Source organism: Elephas maximus, chromosome 24 (assembly GCF_024166365.1).
Source record: "Elephas maximus indicus isolate mEleMax1 chromosome 24, mEleMax1 primary haplotype, whole genome shotgun sequence".
NCBI lineage: Eukaryota > Metazoa > Chordata > Mammalia > Proboscidea > Elephantidae > Elephas > Elephas maximus.
The window spans coordinates 9,727,795-9,747,322 of record NC_064842.1 but is presented as its reverse complement, the minus strand read 5'-3'; the positions used below and the strand labels follow the sequence as shown (position 1 = coordinate 9,747,322).

The window sequence follows — 19,528 nt, the reverse complement described above, 5'->3', positions numbered from 1 at the left end:
TTTTAGAATACTAAACCAAGTTACTACATTTTTAATGATTTTATGTGAAACTCCATTTTATTTGTTATAGTTAAGTTTGAATTGTCTAATTTCTATCTTTAATAGCTGCAGCATCGGGCAATGAGAACATCCAACCACCACCATTAGCTTATAAGAAATGGGGTCTACAAGATATTGACACTGTTATTGATCATGCTAGCATCGGTAAGCATTACCAGTTAAAATTCTCTTGGAAGTCACTTCTTACATATTTTGATTAAAGTATCTCATTTGGTAGAAATATACTTTTTTTTTTTTGTGGAAAGGATATATATTGCCTGTAATGAGACATTCACAAGTTGATTCAGGCATAACAAATCAGCATGGGTGTGTGTCTTTAGGAAATAACTGTTTTAATGAAGGTTTGATTATGGCCCTCAGCATCAAGAATATACAGTTTTTCTTTTTTTTGTATAATTTTTATTGTGCTTTAAGTGAAGGTTTACAAATCAAGTCAGTTTCTCACACCCATATATATACCTTGCTACACACTCCCAATTACCCTCCGCCTAATGAGACAGCCTGCTCTCTCCCTCCACTCTCTCTTTTCGGGTCCATTTCGCCAGCTTCTAACCCCCTTTACCTCCTCATCTCCCCTCCAGGCAGGAGATGCCAACATAGTCTCAAGTGTCCACCTGATCCAAGAAGTTCAGTCCTCACCAGCATCCTTCTCCAACCCTTTGTCCAGTCCAATAGATTATACAGTTTTAAGTCATTCACTGTTTGACTTAGTTTTCCTGCAGATAGGTTTGATCTATATAATTACCATATAGATCACTCTCTTAAAATGGTGACCTTTAGACCAGCAGAAGATAAATAGAAACAGGTTTCTTCTTGCAAGCAATATTTGAAGGCTTACTGTGTTTGGCATCAAGAATGCAGAGGTAAAAATACATGGTCTCTGCCATCAGGAAGCACGTCTAGTTGGAAGAAACACATGAGAACAGTTACAGTACCACAGCATCACTATTGCTGTATTAGAGAAGTGGACCAAGTATAGTGTGAGCGGAGGAGAGGCCTTAGCACTGCGAGCATCAGGGAAGAGGAGGTTGACCAAGAGAACAGGCACAGAGAAGGACCTTCTGGCCAATGTCTAGTGAGGCATGGGCGTGAGAATGCATTGTGTGCTGGAGAAGCTGTGAGTATGAAGGAGAACTGGCGAGAGGTGAGGCCAAATATGTGAGTAGGAGTCAGGTTTTGAAGAGCCTAATATGCTATGAAGAGGCCACATGTGGTTCAGTGGTAGAATTCTCGCCTTCCATGCAGGAGATCTAAGTTGGATTCCTGGCAAATACACCTCAAGCACAGGTACCGCTTGTCTGTCAGTGGAGGCTTGCGTGTTGCTGTGGTGTTGAACGGGTTTAAGCGAAGCTTCCAGACTAAGGGCGACTAGAAAGAAAGGCCTGCTGACCTGCTTCTGAAAATCGGCCAGTGAAAACCCAGTGGGTCACAATGGTCTGATCCCCTTGTGCGTGGGGGGCATGAGTTGAGGCTGACTTGATGACAGCTAACAACAACGATGGCATGCTGTGCAAAGAAATTTAGTTCTTTCTCCTAGCCACATTGGAAGCCACTGGATAATTTTGAGCAAGGCAGTGATAATTATCAATGTTCTTAGAAAAGTCACTTTGGTGGCAGTTTAGAGGCTGGAATACAGTGGGGAAGACTAGCTACTGGGTCCAGTAAGGAAACTGTGATTGCCTTGGCAAGAAATGATGGGCTTCTGAATTAGCGCAGAAGAAATGGGGGTGGAGAGGAAAAAAATACTATTTGGAGGGGCTTTTAAAACATGTATATTTTTGTTTATCGATACAGTATATGCTTGTAAAAATTTTCAAATTTTATGTAAATATGTAAAGAGAAAAGGAAAAAGATTCCCTTAAATCATAGTCCCCAGAGATACTCGCAACTCACATTTTGCTCAGCATCCTTGCAGACTTTCTGGTGTGTGTGTGTGTGTGTGTGTGTGTAAGTAATATGTACATGGTTACGGAGAGAGGGATGTGTTCATAAGGATTATATTATGCTAAGTATGTTACAGCACTTTTCTAACCAAGATATCATGAAGGGCCTTTTGTGTCCGTTTTGGTAAATATGCATTGTATCTGTCAAGTCCTCGTGGAAAACAGATGGCACACTCGAAATAGGATAATTGAAAGAGGGCATATTCACAGAGAAACGATTTATAAAGATGTGGTTTAGGGGAACCACAGGGAATGGTACAGTTGCGCTGGGCTTCTCAGAAGCCAGACTGTTAACTGCACGCAGGCCTCACGGGAGAGGGGAGGGAGCCTTCTTGGAACTTGGAGATGAGTAGAGTGAGGGCCTTGAGAGCAGCAATGACTTTTATTCAAAAGTCACAGCCAGCTTTTCAGGAAAAGAGAGTGGGAGATAGCTTGACTTGACTCTCCTTTCTCCTTTTGATCTACCGATGTGACGTCCTGTGACGTCCTGTTTTCTGAACCCAACTGGTAGCCAAAGGGCATGGGAGCTGTTTGGCATAATTGATACAAATTGGTTCCTGGGAGAGAGCATGGAGATAAGGGAGGGGTGTGAACCTAGGGGGCAACCAGAAGATACCTGACCAGAGACCATCTTCATTACTGAGTACATAGTTTTTACATGGAATACTCTATAGTTAATAAACACCATGTTGGTAGACATTTAGTTTGTCTTTGATTTTTGCTAACATAAAAGTGTTGCTATATCCCAAAGTGTTGAGTTCAGTTCAGGGCAGCTTCCCTGTTCTGTTAATTAAACTTGGGGACATTGAAAGTGGCTAGGGAAAATGATTGGATAGAAAGTATTACTCTATTCATTTCTCTCCCAGCCTACAAAATATTAAAAAGAAAAAAGTTGAACAAACATTATTGTATATACATTTTTATGTAAAGGTCTGGTTAATTCATTTAATAAATAAATGAATAGCTATTAAGTACCAGGCACCAATAGCTAACATTGGTATTGGGGTACAAGACAGACAGAACCTCTGCCCTGATGAAGCTTACATTCTGGTGATGGGGAGACAAACAATTAACAGTTAAACCAGATGAATAAATAGGGAACGTCAGAATGTCAGTAAGTATCCTGAAGAAAACCGGCAGAGGGTTATGATAGAATGTAAAGGAAGAGAGTAGTCTAGATAGACTGAAGAAAGAGTGAAGGGAAAATGGGACAAAGTAAGATTGGCGGTGTAGGCAGGAGTCAGATCACACGGGGCAAGGAGTTCAGATTTTATTCCAAATGCAGTGGCAGTCTCCGATGTGTTCTAAGTGTTGGTGGTGGTGGTGGTTGTTGCTGGTGTTGTAAGGTGGTGGTGGTAGGCGGTGGTGGTGGTAGGTGGTGGTGGTTGGCGGTGGTGGTGGTAGGTGGTAGTGTTGTAAGGTGGTGGTGGTAGGCGGTGGTGGTCGTAGGTGGTGGTGTTGTAAGGTGGTGGTGGTAGGTGCCATTGATTCTGACTCATAGCGACCCCACGTGACACGGTAGAACTACCCATAGGGCTTTCTAGGCTATAATCTTTATGGAAAGGAGCTGTGGTGGTGCAGCAGTTAAGGACTTGGCTGTTAATTAAAAGATTGGCAGCTTGAACTCACCCAGCAGCTCCGTGGGAGGAAAACCTGGTGATCTGCTCCCATAAAGATTACAGCCCAGAAGCCCGTGGGGCCATTCTGCTACGTCACACGGGGTCGCTGTAAGTCAGAAGTCTGCTCGATGGCCCCTGATGACAGCAATCGTTACGGGTGTAGGTCACCAGCTCTTTCTCCTGCGGGGCGGCTGGGTGCGTCTAAACCGCCAGCCTTTCAGTTAGCAGCCAAGTGCTTAACCACTGCACCACCAGAGTTCCATGTGTTCTAAGTAGGGGTTTACATTTTTAAAATATCCCTCTGGCTGCTGTTTAAGATTGACTTTTAGGCTAGAAGGTGAAAGGAAGGAGACCAGTTAGGAGTATATTGCATTAATTCTGACAAGAGATGATGATGACTTTGTGAGGTAATGGAGTTAGAGAGAGGGGGATGACTTTGAGATATATTTCACACTTGCTAATAGATAGATAGGTCCGAGAAATAAGGGAAAGAGTCAAGAACTTCTCAGTTTGTAAGTTTGAATATGCAGGTAGATGATCAGAATATTTACTGAAATGAGAATGAAGATGAAGAGGTTTGAGGTAGACAAATCAAGAAATATGTTTTTTCTCACAATTATAAGGACTCAAGAAAAAGTTTAAACACAGAAGAAAATACTCTTTGATGGTTACGAGGGTGGGGAGGGAGAGAGAGGGATATTCACTTTGTTAGTAGACGAACAATTTGTTAGTAGATGAACTATTTTAGGTGAAGGGAAAGACAACACATGATACAGGAGAGGTCAGCACAACTGGACCAAACCAAAAGCAGAGAAGTTTCCTGAATACAACTGTATGCTTCGAAGGTCAGAGTAGCAAGGGTGGGGGTCTGGGGACCATGGTTTCAGGGGACATCTAGGTCAATTGGCATAAGAAAATGTCCTGCATCCCACTTTAATGAGCGGCATCTGGGGTCTTCAATGCCAGCAAGTGGCCATCTAAGATGCATCAGTTGATGTCAACTCACCTAGAACAAAGGAAAATGAAGAACACCAAAGATAGAAGGTAAAGACTTCAAGAGACAGAAAGGGCCACATAAACCAGAGACTGCATCAGACTGAGACCAGAAGAGTAGATGGTGCCTGGCTGCCACCGATGACTGCCCTGACAGGGAACACAACAGTGAATCCCTGATGGAGCAGGAGGACAGTGGGATGCAGATCTCAAACTCTCATAAAAAGACCAGGTTTAATAGTCTGAATGAAAGTGCAGGGACCCCAGAGACCATGGTCCCCAGATCCTCTATGAGCTCAAGACTGGAACCATTCCCGAAGCTAACTCTTCAGACGGGATTGGACTGGACTATAAGACAAAATGATACTGGTGAGGAGTGAGCTTCTTGGCTCAAGTAGGCACATGAGGCTATGTAGGCAAGATGAGAAGCCAGAGGGGGACAGGAGCTGGCTGAATGGACATGAGGAATGCAGGGTGGAGAGGAGGAGCGTCCTGTCTTATTAGGGGGAGAGCAGCTGGGAGTACATAGCAAGGTGTGTATAAGTTTTTGTATGAGAGACTGATTTGATCTGTAAACTTTCACTTAAAGCACAATAAATAAAAAGAAAAAAAGAATTGTTTTTTGCAGGCTAGCTTATGATACTGTTATAAATTCACACAGAGGTGTCGGATAGAGAGATAAACAAGTCTGAAGCTCAGGGAAAAATTGGGACTGTAGGTATAAATTTAGAGTTGCTCACTGTGGAATGCTACGTAGAATTCAAGAAAGGGAGAAGGTTCACTGGATTCGACAACATGGAGCTCTTTATTGACTCTGATGTGATCAGTTTAAGTGGAATGGTGAGGTAAAAATCAGACTGGAGTAGGTTTAAGAATAAAAGAGAAAGTATTTATACCTCCTTCTCTCAAGAGCCATAGACAGAAGAACAAGAATCACGGTGTCTCCATACATATCTGCAGTCCTTAAGCTCTCTATACTCATTTTTCCAACTCTCTACTGAACATTTCCACCTGGGTATATAAATTTAAATGTGTCTGAAATCAAGTTCTTGATTTCCTCCCATAAAATTTGTTCCTCTTTTTTCTTCCTATCTCTTCCATGTTATTTCGTCTTCTGCTTGCTCACATCAAAAACTTTTGTGTTGTCTTTGACTCCTGTTTTCTCATGCCCCTCATTCAGACCACCTTATGTCTCTACCTCCATAATGGATTCTGAATCTGACCACTTCTCATTTCTATCATGTCAGTACTGTAGCTCAAGCCATTATCATTGCTTGCCTGAACTCTTGGGGAAAAAACTTTCTAACTGGTTTCTGTTTCCTTCCTCCTTCCCTAAGATCTCCTTACTAATTAGCAGCTAGTATGATCCTTTTGAAATATAAAGCAGATTTTTGTCAGTCCTCTGCTCAGAACCTTATAGTGGTTTCCCATCTTACAGTAAATAAAATCCAAAGCCCTTACAGTGGCATACGAGGCCTGACATTATTTGGTTTATGGTACCTCTTTGGCCATATCTCCCAGTGTCCCCCTTGCTTGCTGCATTCCTCCACGCTGATCTTATCGTTCCTCAGACACACTGAGCATCTTCTCACTTTAGAGCGTTTGTACTTGTTGTTCCCTCTGCTGGAAATGGAAGCCCTGGTGGTGTAGTGGTTAAGAGTTTGGCTGCTAACCAAAAGGTTGGCAGTTCAGATCCACCAGGCGCTCCTTGAAAACCCTATGGGGCAGTTCTGCTTTGTCCTGTAGAGTCACTATGAGTTGGAATTGACTTGGCCGCAGTGGGTTTTCTGCTGGAAAACGTTACCCAGCTAGCCACATGGCTCTCTCCCTCACTTCATTCCGGTCTCTGTTCAAATATCATTCTGTCACAGAGGCCTTCTGTAGCCACTAAAATAAACCTAGAAAATTTTCCAATGACTTTGTCATTATGGAAATTTATGACAGGAACTTTAAAGTGTTTCAAGGTGTGGTAAGATCTTAAATGTTCATGAAAGCCCTAAATGACAAGATAATAATAACTCCAGAAAAGTAATTATAGTATGCAACTTGGCTAAGCCGTGAGTAATACTTGCAGCATTCCTAATAATGAAACTAGTGAATGTGAATTTGATCAAAAATTGAGATCTAGCTATATTGGAAGGTTACAGGGAGAAGAGGGGCTATAAACAAGCTGTATCTTCATTTACCTTAAAAAAAAAAAATGCTCGTTGATGACTCAGAAGACAACAGCCCTCTACGTTCAACTACCAATTTGCATTAAAACAGAGAGCAGGACATGTTAAATAATACCATAGACATGTGGCCAGCAAATCTAGACTGGGAAATTAGCTTCAAACTGCCTGGTTTCTTCAACAAATAGATTTCAACGGATTGGGAGATGGGGGAGGACATGGGATTTTTGGCTAGTGTTGCATGACCATTTGTTTTTGGCTCTGACTTTGAAGCCTGGATATATACGTTCCCTCGGGCAATGATCACTGTTTTGCCGCAAGAGCAGAGAATGCAGAGAGTTGAGGTCAGCCAGTGTTGAGATTTAGCCAGGTAAGTATGTGGAGAGAGAGAAGGGGAGTTGTAGCTGGGTAAGTAGGGAAGTGATCACGAGAGTGGCAGGATAAATAGTGAAAAACCATAGGATTAATGAATTGGAAGTCTTGGTGAAGCTGTGGAATTACTGCAGGGTATTAACTAGAGTAATTGAAATGGAAACTGAGAGATAATGGTCAAAAAGTGGTATTCTTGAAATCAAGGTTTCAGAGACAATATAGTTGACGATGACAAAATCTAGTGGGTAGCATTGGGAGTGGATGACCTGAGTTGAGTAAAGAAAAAGATCATTGGTGGTAAGGATGGGAAGAGCTGATCAGCCATCTCCTTAGAATACAGTGTAGTTATTGGGTCACAAGGTATTCGCTTACATTTTTTTTGGTACATGTGTTAGTCATCTAGTGCTGTGTAACAGAAGTACTACCAGTGGATGGCTTTAACAAAGAGAAGTTTATTCTCTCACAGTCCAGTAAGCTAAAAGTCCGAATTCAGGGCGCTGGCTCCAGTGGAAGGTTTTCTCTCTTTGTCTGCTCTGGAATAAGGTCCTCGTCATCAGTCTTCTCTTGGCCTGGGAGCATTTCAGCACAGGAACCCCAGGTCCAAGGATGCAGTCTGCTCCCGGCACTGCTTTCTTGGTGGTATGAGGTCCCCATGTCCCTCTGCTCACCTCTCACTTCCACATCTCGAAAGAGATTGACCCAAGACACTAATCTTGTAGACCTCATCAATGTAACTGCCGCTGATCCTCTCATTACATCATAGTGATAGGATTTACAACACATAAGGAAATCATATCAGATGACAAAATGGTAGACAGTCACACAGTACTGGTAATTATGACTTAGCCAAGTTGACAGACATTTTGGGGGGAATCAATTCAATCCATGGCAATACATATTGCCAAATTGTCCTCTGAATAGCTTGTAGCAATTTATACTCCCACCTATGGTGTGTGGGAGTACGAAGAGAAGCTATCTTAAAACTTAAATTTCTATTTATATGCCATACAATTCACCCGTTGAGCTTACTCTGACAGGGTCAGGCAAAACTTTTGAGGATTTTATTATCTGCTGAAAATATTTTATATATTGAGTCATGAAAACTCATCCATGAATATAAGATGGGTGCGTTTGTGTTTTAAATAGTCCAACTTTTATCAGAATTTATTTGATCTTTCAAATCCCTGTATCCATTGAGTGGTTTGCTTATAAATTCCCTGAAAGAATTTGCTTTCCCAGGAGTCTTCTCAAGAGCAATGCATTTTTAATGTAACTTTTTTCAATTTAATACATTTTGGACATCACTGTATATTAGTGTGTTTTTAATACAAATATTGTATTTTTTATACAAATATAATATTTGTATAAAATACACTATGTATTGTATTTTATACAAATATACTGTATTTTTTATACAAATATTGTACGTTACATGTTTTTTGTCAACCACGCAATGTCCCCATGTGTTATTTTCATAAATGCACTATGCCAATTTTTTTTTACATGTTGTTGAATTTAATTTCAGTTTCCAATCACGTGGAAACTTCACATGGGTATTGATTTTATGTTACTTGAAATTGAAGCGAGAAGTATTCACTGGTAGATCAACTGTTAAGCTAATGTGCTATAATTATCAACAAATTAATAGAAACACACAGTTTTGTTTGTTTTCTGATTACTGAGGGACTACCAAACTCAAGCCATGACTTCTTGTCCATGGCTTATACCTTTATTATACAATTATGATCAAAAGTGATGTTTTCAGAGTATTTTTATACCAAGAAGTAGAAAATTAAAGTGAACAGAATGAAAGAAAACGAACAGAATGAAAGAAAATGAACAAAACGATATGATTTACCTGTAACATGAGGATAGGTGAATGATGCCAGAATTCACGCTGGAAGTGTCGCGAGACAAGCACGGTGTGCCAGACCGCTGCACTTGACTCCATCATTTCCGCCTGTTATATGTGTGCGCGCATTATTTTACACGGGCGCATTATTTGCGAAAGCACAGTACATTGTTGTGAGTTGCTGTTGAGTCAGTTATGACTCCTGGCGACCCCATGTGTGCAGAGTAGAACTGCTTCATAGGGTTTTCATGGGTTTAAGCCACCAACCTTTTGGCTAGTAGATGAGCAGTTAACCATTTGTGCTGCCCAGGGACTCCTAGGAGTGATGCATTTTTGTCAGTTTTCGGGCAAAGAGGAGGCAATGCCCACATCAGAAAATCAGAATCACCCTTGTGCAGCTCTACACTGTATCTGAGTTTCAAAGCTCTCAGTGGGGTGTCTTCATGTACCACGTGAGTACCCAAGTTTGGAGATGCTGCCTAAGTCCACAAACGTTGGAGTCTTTACTTCCTGGATCTCTCAGCTCAGTTTGCCTCCTCTTCCTCTCTCCGCTTCTTAAGTGAATTTAAAGAACGTTGACTTTGCCCCTACCGCTCCACCCAGGCATGTGGATGTCAGCGTTCAGCCTGTTCTTGCTCTTAGAGCCTTAGGGAAACGAAAAGTGACTCTGCATTATGAAAGGTTGGGGGATTTCTGGGCTACAAAGCAGATGCGTGAAGATGTCTCGCTGTGTTGAGAAGGGTTTGGGGACACAGGTGTGCCCTCACTTTGGTGGATGTGTCAGTTGGCACCACCTCTACGAAAAGCAGTGTGCTGTTGTTGCCTGCTGTTGAGTTGATTTTCGACTCCTAGCTCCCCATGTGACAGAGTAGAGCTGCCCCAACTGTTTTCTAGGCTGTAATCTTTACAGGACCAGATTGCCAGAGTTTTTCCTGCAGAGCCACTGGATGGGTTCAAACTGCCAACCTTTGATTAGCGCTGAGCACTTAACCTTTACACTACCACGGCTCCTGAAAGCAGTGTAACAGTATGTAATAAAATCTGTAAAAACATAGATCCACTTTGACCCTGCACTTTTGTTTCTAAGAATTTATGTTACAGATGGAGTTACATAGGTGGGTAATAATAAGGATACACATCGCAGTGTTATTTATAGTGGCAGAAGGTGGGAACAACCTGAATGCCCACCCGTAGGTCAGCTCAGTTATAGTGTGTCCGTACAGTGGGATACTATGAGTGACTGGGAAGAATGAACACTAGAATGGATTGATCTCTTTGATATTTTATTAAATAAAAACAGCAAGGTACGCATCAGTGTATGAGGCGTGCTGTCGTTTGTGCAGAGTGAACGTCTCTGGGTAGGCAGCAGGACAAGGTCTAGTAGTTGGTGCCTCTAGGAAGTGAACCGATACCAGGGGATGTGGGTGGGCCTTCTGGATTCTATCCCTGTTTAAAAATTAATATTTAAAATTTCCTTTTGTCATGATATCTTTTGAGAAATTATATATGTCAAATTTAATATTTATGGACTTTGTGTAGATTTTAAAAAGTGCTTTGAGCTGTTAATTAAAACTAAAAAGCATCTTAGAATGGAGTTTAAGTAAGAATTTAGTGACTTAAAATGGAGGTATTGTTTCAGAGCTTTCAAGTCACGTTTTCCTGTTTGTTTCGTCTTTAGGTATTATGACTCTGTCCCCTTTTGATCAGATGAAGACTGCCTCCAATATAGGTGGATTTAACGCGGCAATAAAAAACAGCCCGCCGGCCATGTCCCAGTACATCACTGTAGGGTCCAGTCCGTTCACGGGCTTCTTCTACGCTCTGGAGGTACGTGTTCATCACTGGTCGTGAGCAGTGCGCGCTTCACTTTCAGCTGGTCTGCAAACTGGATGGGGCAGCTTAGCCTTAGACAGGTTCATCAGTTTATGTTTCTAAGTTTCAGTGGAAGCTAAAAGTAATCTGAACTTACTTTCTTCTAAACCCTTTATAAACCTGAAAAGGTAGTAAAGTCACTGTAAGGCAAACATTGAAATCCTGTGTTTATGGAAGGCCTGAGTTCTCTGACAGCGGAGCTGTTTTCACATATCGGAGTTACACTCAGATGCCTCATGGCTGTTAACGATGTCAGTCCACCAGGGATTGGAATAAACCAGGAATCGTGAAGACAGAACAAGTTGCCAGCTGTAGTTGATAAAAGTGGTGTAAATTGCTTTTCACAGAGGGAAAAGCTAGGTGTTAGATTTGGCAGCTCTTAAAGTCTTGCTTAAAAAATAGCCTTCTCAGAATTGCCCAAACTATGTTTTTATCATTATTTTTTAGAAAAAAAAAAAAGGGAAAAGAGCCATTTGTGTGTAGATGGGAAATCCATAGCCCAGCTAAGAAGAATGCTATCTCAATATCCCAATTTAAAAGTTCTTTAAATTAAAATTTAAAGAAGGAACTGTAACTTTAAAACTTCTGATTATATTGCTGCCTCCTAAAATAAAGCTTTTACTGCCCCCTGAAAGAAGCCGAACGTTATTGCCAGCCCAGGCTTTGCAGCTTCCCGAGGCGGTTCGCAGTCACCCTTATTTAGAAAGTAGATTTTCTTCCTTTGTGAGCTACTGAGTTTTCTCTTTCAAATGTTTTTTTTTCCTGTCTTTAAGGGAAGCACACAGCCCTTATTATCTCACGTGGCACTAGCAGTTGCAAGTAAACTCACCTCTGCTTTATTTAATGCTGCCAGGTAATTATGTAAAAATTATCTAATTTGTATCTAGCTTGGTTTTCAGTTGCAATTTGATAATCTGCATTTTAAAACTCTGGAAGCCCTAGTTTTATTCTCACATTTTCTTTCTTTTAAGTGGTTGGCTTGGTTGGAAAAGTAAGCACGAAGAGGAAGCTGTCCAAAGGCAGAAGCCGAAGGTTGAACCTGCCACCCCGTTAGCTGTGAGGCAAGTCTGTCATGCCCTTCGCTGATTCCAGCACTTTTAGAAATGTCCTGTGAAAGTTAGGGCCTTTCAGTGTGCTTGGTGGATTCATTGGTTGATCTCATAAGCCTTCGGAGTTCCTAGAAATCATTAATGTGATATTTTCCACTAGAATGTGAGCTCCATGAGGACAGTGGTCCTTGGCCTTGTTTGTTCACTGCTGTCTCCCTGTCACATAGTAGGTGCTCAAAATGTATATAAGTGCGCTTAAAAAAAAAAACAAAAAACAAAACTGTAAGTTGCAAAGGAAAGTGTGGTTGGTGGTAGCTGTTGAATTTCTTCTTTAAAAAGTTTGTCACTGAGGTCACTGTATAATCAGACAGAGTGCTTAGTGATTTCTTTAAACAATTGGGAACAGCCTTCACATGCGTGTGTTTTCCGGAATGCTGGCTCATGCCTCCTTGCCTGTCTGCTTCAGAGCTCAGCTGCTAGCCTGTCTGGCGGCAGTTCGAATCCACCAGCTGCCCCTTGGAAACCCCACGGGGCAGTTCAACTCTGTCCTGCTCAACGGCAACGGGTTCGATTTTGGTTTCATAGGATGTGTTAGTGTATTTGTCAGGTTTTTGGGGGAAGGGACGAGCATGATTTTGCCTGGTTTTGTTTTTAAATCTTTTTTTTTTTTTTATTAAAAGTACTGCCATGAAGGGAAATAGAATGCTCTCCCCTGCTCCTTTCTAGATGCTCTTAATGAGATTGTTTCTAAAAATTTTTTCATCTCATTTTAAAATATTTTGTTGTAACACACCACATTACCCAGATTCACCCAAGAATCAAGAAATGAGCCAAATGGCTCTAAGTTTCCCAAACACATGTAACAAAACGTGTGCACTTCGTGTCAGGGGCCTTACTGAACACAGCCTGTCCTGATCCTTCCACAGGACCTCTTGACTTACTAATGGTTCTGCTGAGATCGCTTGTAGACCAGGAGCAGGTTAGAGTAACTATTTCTGTCCCATCGGGTAGCTGCGAGTTGAACGTTGGTTGTTGTTGTTGTTGTTTTGTATTTAGCAGAAGGAAAGCTCTTACTTCAGGCATACGTTGGCTGGTGCAAGATGTGACACTGAGCAAAAAAGAGACACATGAGGAACAAGAGTGTAAAAATAGACCATAGATACCAGTGTAGGGGGCAAAGTAGTCTGAAATTTAGTAGACTGTGAGGGCGTTGTTTTCTCTGATATACCTTTTAAGGTAAAGTTGTATGGGATATTTTCAAAAAGTTTAAGGTTTTGGTACTCTGTATAGAAAACTTTTGATTTTATGGGGCTGCTTTTTTATTTTATAATAGAAGAAATTTTATGTTTTATATTGGGAAATGTTGGGGGGGTTAGTTAATAAATTAATAGGGAAAGGTTCATATTTCTTTACATAAAACCGGTATTAGCCTATTTTGTTTATGTGTTTTATTTCTATAGGTTAGAATGTAATTTGAGGTTTTTTTTTTAATCAGATTTGGACTTCCAGATTCTAGACGCCATGGTGAGAGTATATGTCTGTCTCCATGTAACACACTGGCGGCAGCAACAGATGATTTCGGCAGAGTGATCTTGTTGGATGTAGCTAGGGGAATTGCAATACGCATGTGGAAAGGTATTCCTTACAAAAACCCAGATTAAAAAGTTAATTCACTTTTAACCCCAAATTGAGTGACTGTGTTATCCTTCCGCTTCTGGTCCTAACACTGCTTAACCTTTATTATTACTTTTTTTTTAACAATCTCAGATCAGCGCTTAATCCAGTAGTCCAGTTGACATACCCTTTAAGTTTGATCACCTCATAAGCACTTTTATCTTGTGCTGTATGCACTTCCTTTTAATTCTTACTGTCATTGTTATTTCCTAAATGCTGTTTCTTGCCTCTGCTACATTTATTCCACCTCACAAGGCCACTCTTGAGCCAGATTACGTCCCCAAGTCTAGAATGCCAGGTCTTTCTGATTTAAGATAGCAAAACGAAGCAAATCCATTTCCCCCAACTGGACTTCTGTACTCCTATGCTTGGGTCTAACTGTATCAGCTCCATTCAGCTGTTAGTAAGAGAACCAAGTACAGTATGACTATGATATTCTCAGGGACCCAGGACTCATTCCAGATGGTTTCGGTACTCAAAGTTATCTCATGGTCCAGAATGACTGCTGAAGCTCCAACCTACTTATCTGCATTCCAGGAAGTAATAAGGGGAAGGAAAGAAGGGAACTCCTGCCAGCCAAGTCAGTTTGAAGATATTTTCTGAAGTTCCTCCAACTTTTATTAGAACTTAGTCACATGTCCCCATCTAACTATATGGGAGCCTTGAACATATCTTTAGCTGGGCCCACTATCCTCCTGAATAAAGTAAAATCTCTCCTGCTAAGAAAGAAGGGGAGAATGCAGTACTTGCAGTCACTGGAAACAGTAACATGCCAGTGTAGACTGCTGATTGGAAACCATGGCTATGGTGCATTGTGGTCTATACTTCACAAGGTGCAGAGTATGGATTTCAGGACATTAAATTGCTCTGAACCAGATTGAGGCCGTTGTCACCTTCTTGGCAAACAGCTTCTGCAGTGACAGAGACAGTCTATATCTTCGACATTTTTAGATGTCTGTAGAAATTAGTTTCAGTATTGCAAATGCATAATTTCTCCTTGGTTTATCTTCTGAAACAACCTCAAGGCTGTGTTCTCAGCAAGACTTTTTCAGAACCCAGAAGACACAACTGTACCAATGGTCCGAGTCCACTCTGGGATCTTATTGTTGGCATTGTTACCTGTCCTGCAGCTAGGGCACTTGATTTTCCTTCAAGAGCGAGCCTTGTTCCCTGGGGAGAGAGGGGCCAATAGACTGACTGTACGGGGGCCACCCTAAAGTGGAAGACAGTGTCATTCAGCTGCATCTTTCTTGTCACGTGCAGGGGCTTCCTCTCGTCATCATATTGTCCACGCTTTCCCTCTATCTGTGGACCACCAAGGGAGTGAATAGCAGAAAACAATTTCATCTTTTTCTTGTGTATGTGTGTGTATACATATATATGTGTCATTATGTTGTATGGGGTAAATATGTGTGTGTGTATATATATATATATATATAAAATATATATAACAAAAACTGCCATTTAAACCATTTTCAAGTGTCCAGTTCATTGACTGTCAGTCACATTCATTATGTTGTGTAACCATCACCGCTACCCATTTGCCGAAGTTTTTCATTACCCCAAACAGTCTTGGCACCACTCACACAATAAGTCTGCCCAACCCCTGGCACCCACTAATAGACGTTGGTCTCCCTGCATTTGCCTATTCCAGATACTTCATACAAGTGGATCACACAGTATCTATCCTTTTGTGTCTGCCTTACGTCACTCAGCGTAATGCTTTCGAGTTCATCTGTGTTGTAGCATGTATCAGATCCTTATTTCTCTTTATGACTGAATTATAGTCCATTCTGTGTATGTACAGCAGTTTGTGTCCCCATTCTTCTGTTGATGGGCACTTACTCAGGTTGTTTTCACCTTTTGGCTATTGGGAATGGTGCTGCAGTGAACACTGGTATACAAGTCTCTGTTTGAGTCCCTGCTTTCAGGGCTTTTGGGCATATACCTAGGAGTGTAATTGCTGGATTCCTTATATTTTAATTGGATTTTTATTTTAAATCCAAACTGATAAACTCCACAGAATTTTTATAAAGGGAAGGAAGGGAGGGGAATTGGAGCAGGGAGGGTTATGAAACTTTACTGATATTTGTAATATTTTGCATTTAAAGACAAAAAGTGACGTGAAGAAAGACATCAAAAGATTTAATAAGATTTAGTGGTAGCTTCAATGTTCCTTATGTTTATTATTGTCTACTTTTCTGTTTAAGATATTTCATAATAGAAAGATAATGTACTTTTATAGCTTTTCTTATCCCCCTCCCCCCAAATATTGCATAGTGCTTAAGGCTACTGATGAACCTAAATTAATTCACTCATTAGCTTTCCTTTTCGTCTGTGTCCAAGGGTACCGAGATGCACAGGTTGGATGGATCCAGGTTGTAGAGGACCTCCACGAAAGACCAGAAAAGGTGGAGTTGTCCCCCTTTGGGAATACTCAGGGGCCAAGCCGAGTGGCTCAGTTCCTTGTGATCTATGCACCGAGAAGGGGAATACTGGAAGTGTGGAGCACACAGCAGGGCCCTCGAGTAGGAGCTTTCAATGTGGGGAAGCACTGTAGGTAAGCGGCAAAGCCAGGCCCATTGATGGTTACAAAAGCAGGCACAGAATGCCTTTATTAAAGTTATAATAAGCTACTCACTAGATTGCAAGTTGTTTGGGAGCTGAAATGCACTTTATTATGGTTTTTCCTACAAGTGCCCAGTATGTAATTAAGGATGAAGTATTTAATCACAAAGAAATACTGAAAGGTAGTGATATGCTACTGAAATCCTCTAACCCTTATGCTGCAGAGGCGTGAAAGGAAAGAGTCCTTTAAAGTTCCCTGGTGGTGATACATCAGGCCCTTGGATAGCACACATGGTTAGTGCTTGACTGCTAGCTGAAAGGTTGGAGGTTCAAACCCACCTCGAGGCTCCTTGGAAGACAGCCCTGTCGATCTGCTTTCAAAAGCCTTGGAAACTTTATGGAGCAGTTCTAGTCTGCACACATGGGGTCGCCAGGAGTCAGAATCGACTTGACAGCAACCAACAACAGTGATGATGTTAAGTCAGGTGGATGCTTTGTTTGCCGTTGAAGTGTCAGCCTGACCGTGCTCATTTGATTTTTTAGTACATTCTAGTGAGTTAGAGCTCTACCATTCTGGCCCTATTTTTCTTGGCTTTGGTGTCAGTCAGTGCTTACTTGCCTTATTTATGTTCCTGAATTGTATTAATGTAAGGTTGCCTGACTATAATAAAAGCACCTTTTGACAATTCTCTGATATTTTTACTGTATTGGTGTGATTTCCTTAGGCTGCTATATCCTGGCTATAAAATAATGGGCCTAAATAACGTTACCAGTCAGAGCTGGCAGCCCCAGACTTGCCAGATGTGCCTCGTTGACCCAGTGTCGGGGAGCATGAAGACGGTGACTGTTCCCTTCCACTTAGCTCTGAGGTGAGGTTAACCAGTGTCTGCTGGCTGGCGTGCCTCTGCTGGCTTTGCCTCGTTCCTTATCTTGCCGTTTGTTTTGTTGTTATTTCTATCATTAGACTGGTATCTCTAAAGTTAAGATCGGAAGAATGTAAAGGAAAAAGAGTTGGAGTGTGTCAGAGTTAGAAGGAAACCTTAATTTCACATTCTGCAACAATTTGTTGTATTTATTATTTTAGTGATAAAAAAAGTGAACGGGCCAAGGACATGCACTTAGTGGAGAAACTAGCAGCCTTGCTGAAAACAAAATCACCCAGCCTAGGTAGGTAGCCTTTAATGAAAATAAAAGCATACCGTTTTGTAATTTTTTTTAAATCCGTAAAATATTCTGCGTGGAATAATCAGGATACCTAAATGCATTTATAGCTATTTCAACTCCTTTCTAGAATAAGGTGGGGTACAAATAATCACGTGTATTTTTTATTGGCATTGTTCTGTAAAGATTAAGTGTGCCGTCTGGGTAGGTTAGACATTTCTAACAATAAAATACAATGAACCCAAAAATCCTTTAGACTGACCGATAGTACAAATATGAACATTTTTGTTTCAGAATAAAGTTTACTTATAACAATACAAGTGAAACATTTACTTTGATTTAATTTCTTCTTTCTAGATTTGATTGAAATGGAAATACAGGAATTAATTCTTGATATTAAGTACCCTGCAACCAAAAAGCAGGTAAGTGTATACAATGCGTGAACTTTCCTGCTCAGTAGGTATTATGTATCCCACTTAAGAAAATCTTTATTTTCCCATTTCCTTCCAAACCTGACAGGGCAAAGCCTTCTTTTCATATTTTTATTCATGTTCATCTCTTTTTATATTCTCCTGTGGAATTTCTTGTGGTCTTTTCTCATTCTTTTTTTAAAAAATTAAGTAATATTGCCATACATATGAGTGCATGTTGTGTGTACGCATATATGCACATGTACACAGATACGTCTGTGCATGACATATATTCAGCTTAGACAGTAATAGTAAAACTCATGTCGCAGGGAACGCTGATGCGCCCCGTGTGCCCTTTCTCTGCCCTTGCCATCTTTCTGTGCTCATCCCCGTGGTGACCACTGTTCAGAGTCTTGTGTTTCTCTTCCCTTTACTTTTCTCTATCTCACACCTTTATGGATCCTAAGAACATATTGGTGCATTTTCCATGTTTTTAAACTTTATATAAATGGAGCCATGGTTTACGTATTCTTCTGTGACTTTTTTTTCCCCCTTCAATGTTATGTTTCTGGGAGTCATCCATGTTGACATCTGTAGCTATAGTTGATTCATGTTCTAACCTATATGACTTTTAGTCTCTGTCTATAAATAAAGTAGTTTATTTACTTCCTCTTAGTGGACATTTAGGTGGTTTCCACTTATTTTTGTTTTTTTGCTATTACATACAATGATGCTATGATTATTCTTATACATATTTCCTGGTGCGTATATCGCAGGGAGTTACCATGGTACATCCACAAGTCTGGCAAAGGTAGACAGTCTGATAGCACTACGGGATGAATACTATGGGGTGTTGAGACCTTGAGGTCACAGGGTCTCATATTCAGTACAGGTGGGAGCATAAACTATAACAACTATTTTGGTCAACAATTTGTCATCAACTAGTAGCCCTGGTAGCATAGGCGCTCCTTGGAAACCCTGTGGGTCAGTTCTTCTCTGTCCTATAAGGTCTCTATGAGTCAGAATCCTCGGCAACGGGTTAATGGGTTTCGTTGACGCCTATTTAGTGTAGCTTCCTCAAACTCTTCTTAGTGGTGATAGCGTCGTCTCTTTTTCTGTTTTGTCTTGGCCGTTCTGTTAAGTATCAGTTGGCTTCTAGTTGTTTTCTTCTCAGTCTGGACTTTTTTTTGTCATTTTACCGTATTTGTCATGATATGCAGTTGCTTATCACTTACAGTGCAACCTTAATTCTCAGGTATGTATACTCCAAGCTGAAGAAATTTGGTTAGTAAAAGTGTAGGCATAAATATAAATGTAGAAAACAAAATCCTGCCTTCTAAGTACTGGAATTGTTCCATATCTTTCTTCTAGGCGTTGGAAAGCATTTTGGCAAGTGAACGCTTAACATTTTGCTGCCTTAGAAACATCACTCAGACTTTAATGGATACTTTACAAAATCAAGGTAATGGGGTTTGTTCTGATTGGAGGTATGGTCTCCCTTCAGATTTTGTAACTCTGGTTATAGAAAGCCATTAACTGCTTATGATACGATCACGTTCCCTTAGCGTGGAAAAAATACATGTAAGAAATAAGGAAACTTATTTCACACCCTTGCTATGTGAGGACCCTTCCCTGCCCCTCCATTTCGTATCTGCGGCTGATCTTTTATTAGCACTTTCTCTGAACGTATTGGTACTAGTATTGGGGAAAATTTTTTTTTAATCCCTCTCCTGTGAGGAAAGATAACAGTATAGATTGATGAGAAGTGGTTATTCTCATTTGGT

At 40.9% G+C, this 19,528-nt stretch overlaps 1 protein-coding gene and 1 non-coding gene across 5 annotated transcripts in view; both read left to right on the top strand.

The window, feature by feature from the left end:
* Positions 1-19,528, top strand: part of RAB3GAP2 (RAB3 GTPase activating non-catalytic protein subunit 2) — a 107,897-nt gene that overhangs the window by 52,985 nt on the left and 35,384 nt on the right. For all 4 annotated transcript variants that reach the window (XM_049868612.1, XM_049868613.1, XM_049868615.1 and 1 more), the window contains 10 exons: positions 106-204; positions 10,689-10,837; positions 11,656-11,735; positions 11,854-11,943; positions 13,427-13,566; positions 15,952-16,165; positions 16,899-17,042; positions 17,258-17,340; positions 17,692-17,756; positions 19,116-19,206. In XM_049868612.1, the coding sequence (XP_049724569.1) occupies positions 106-204; positions 10,689-10,837; positions 11,656-11,735; positions 11,854-11,943; positions 13,427-13,566; positions 15,952-16,165; positions 16,899-17,042; positions 17,258-17,340; positions 17,692-17,756; positions 19,116-19,206 (1,155 nt within the window). The remainder of the gene's footprint in view (positions 1-105; positions 205-10,688; positions 10,838-11,655; positions 11,736-11,853; positions 11,944-13,426; positions 13,567-15,951; positions 16,166-16,898; positions 17,043-17,257; positions 17,341-17,691; positions 17,757-19,115; positions 19,207-19,528) is intronic.
* Positions 2,747-2,878, top strand: LOC126067114 (small nucleolar RNA SNORA36 family). The gene has a single exon (XR_007515344.1). It is a non-coding gene; the product is annotated as a small nucleolar RNA SNORA36 family (small nucleolar RNA).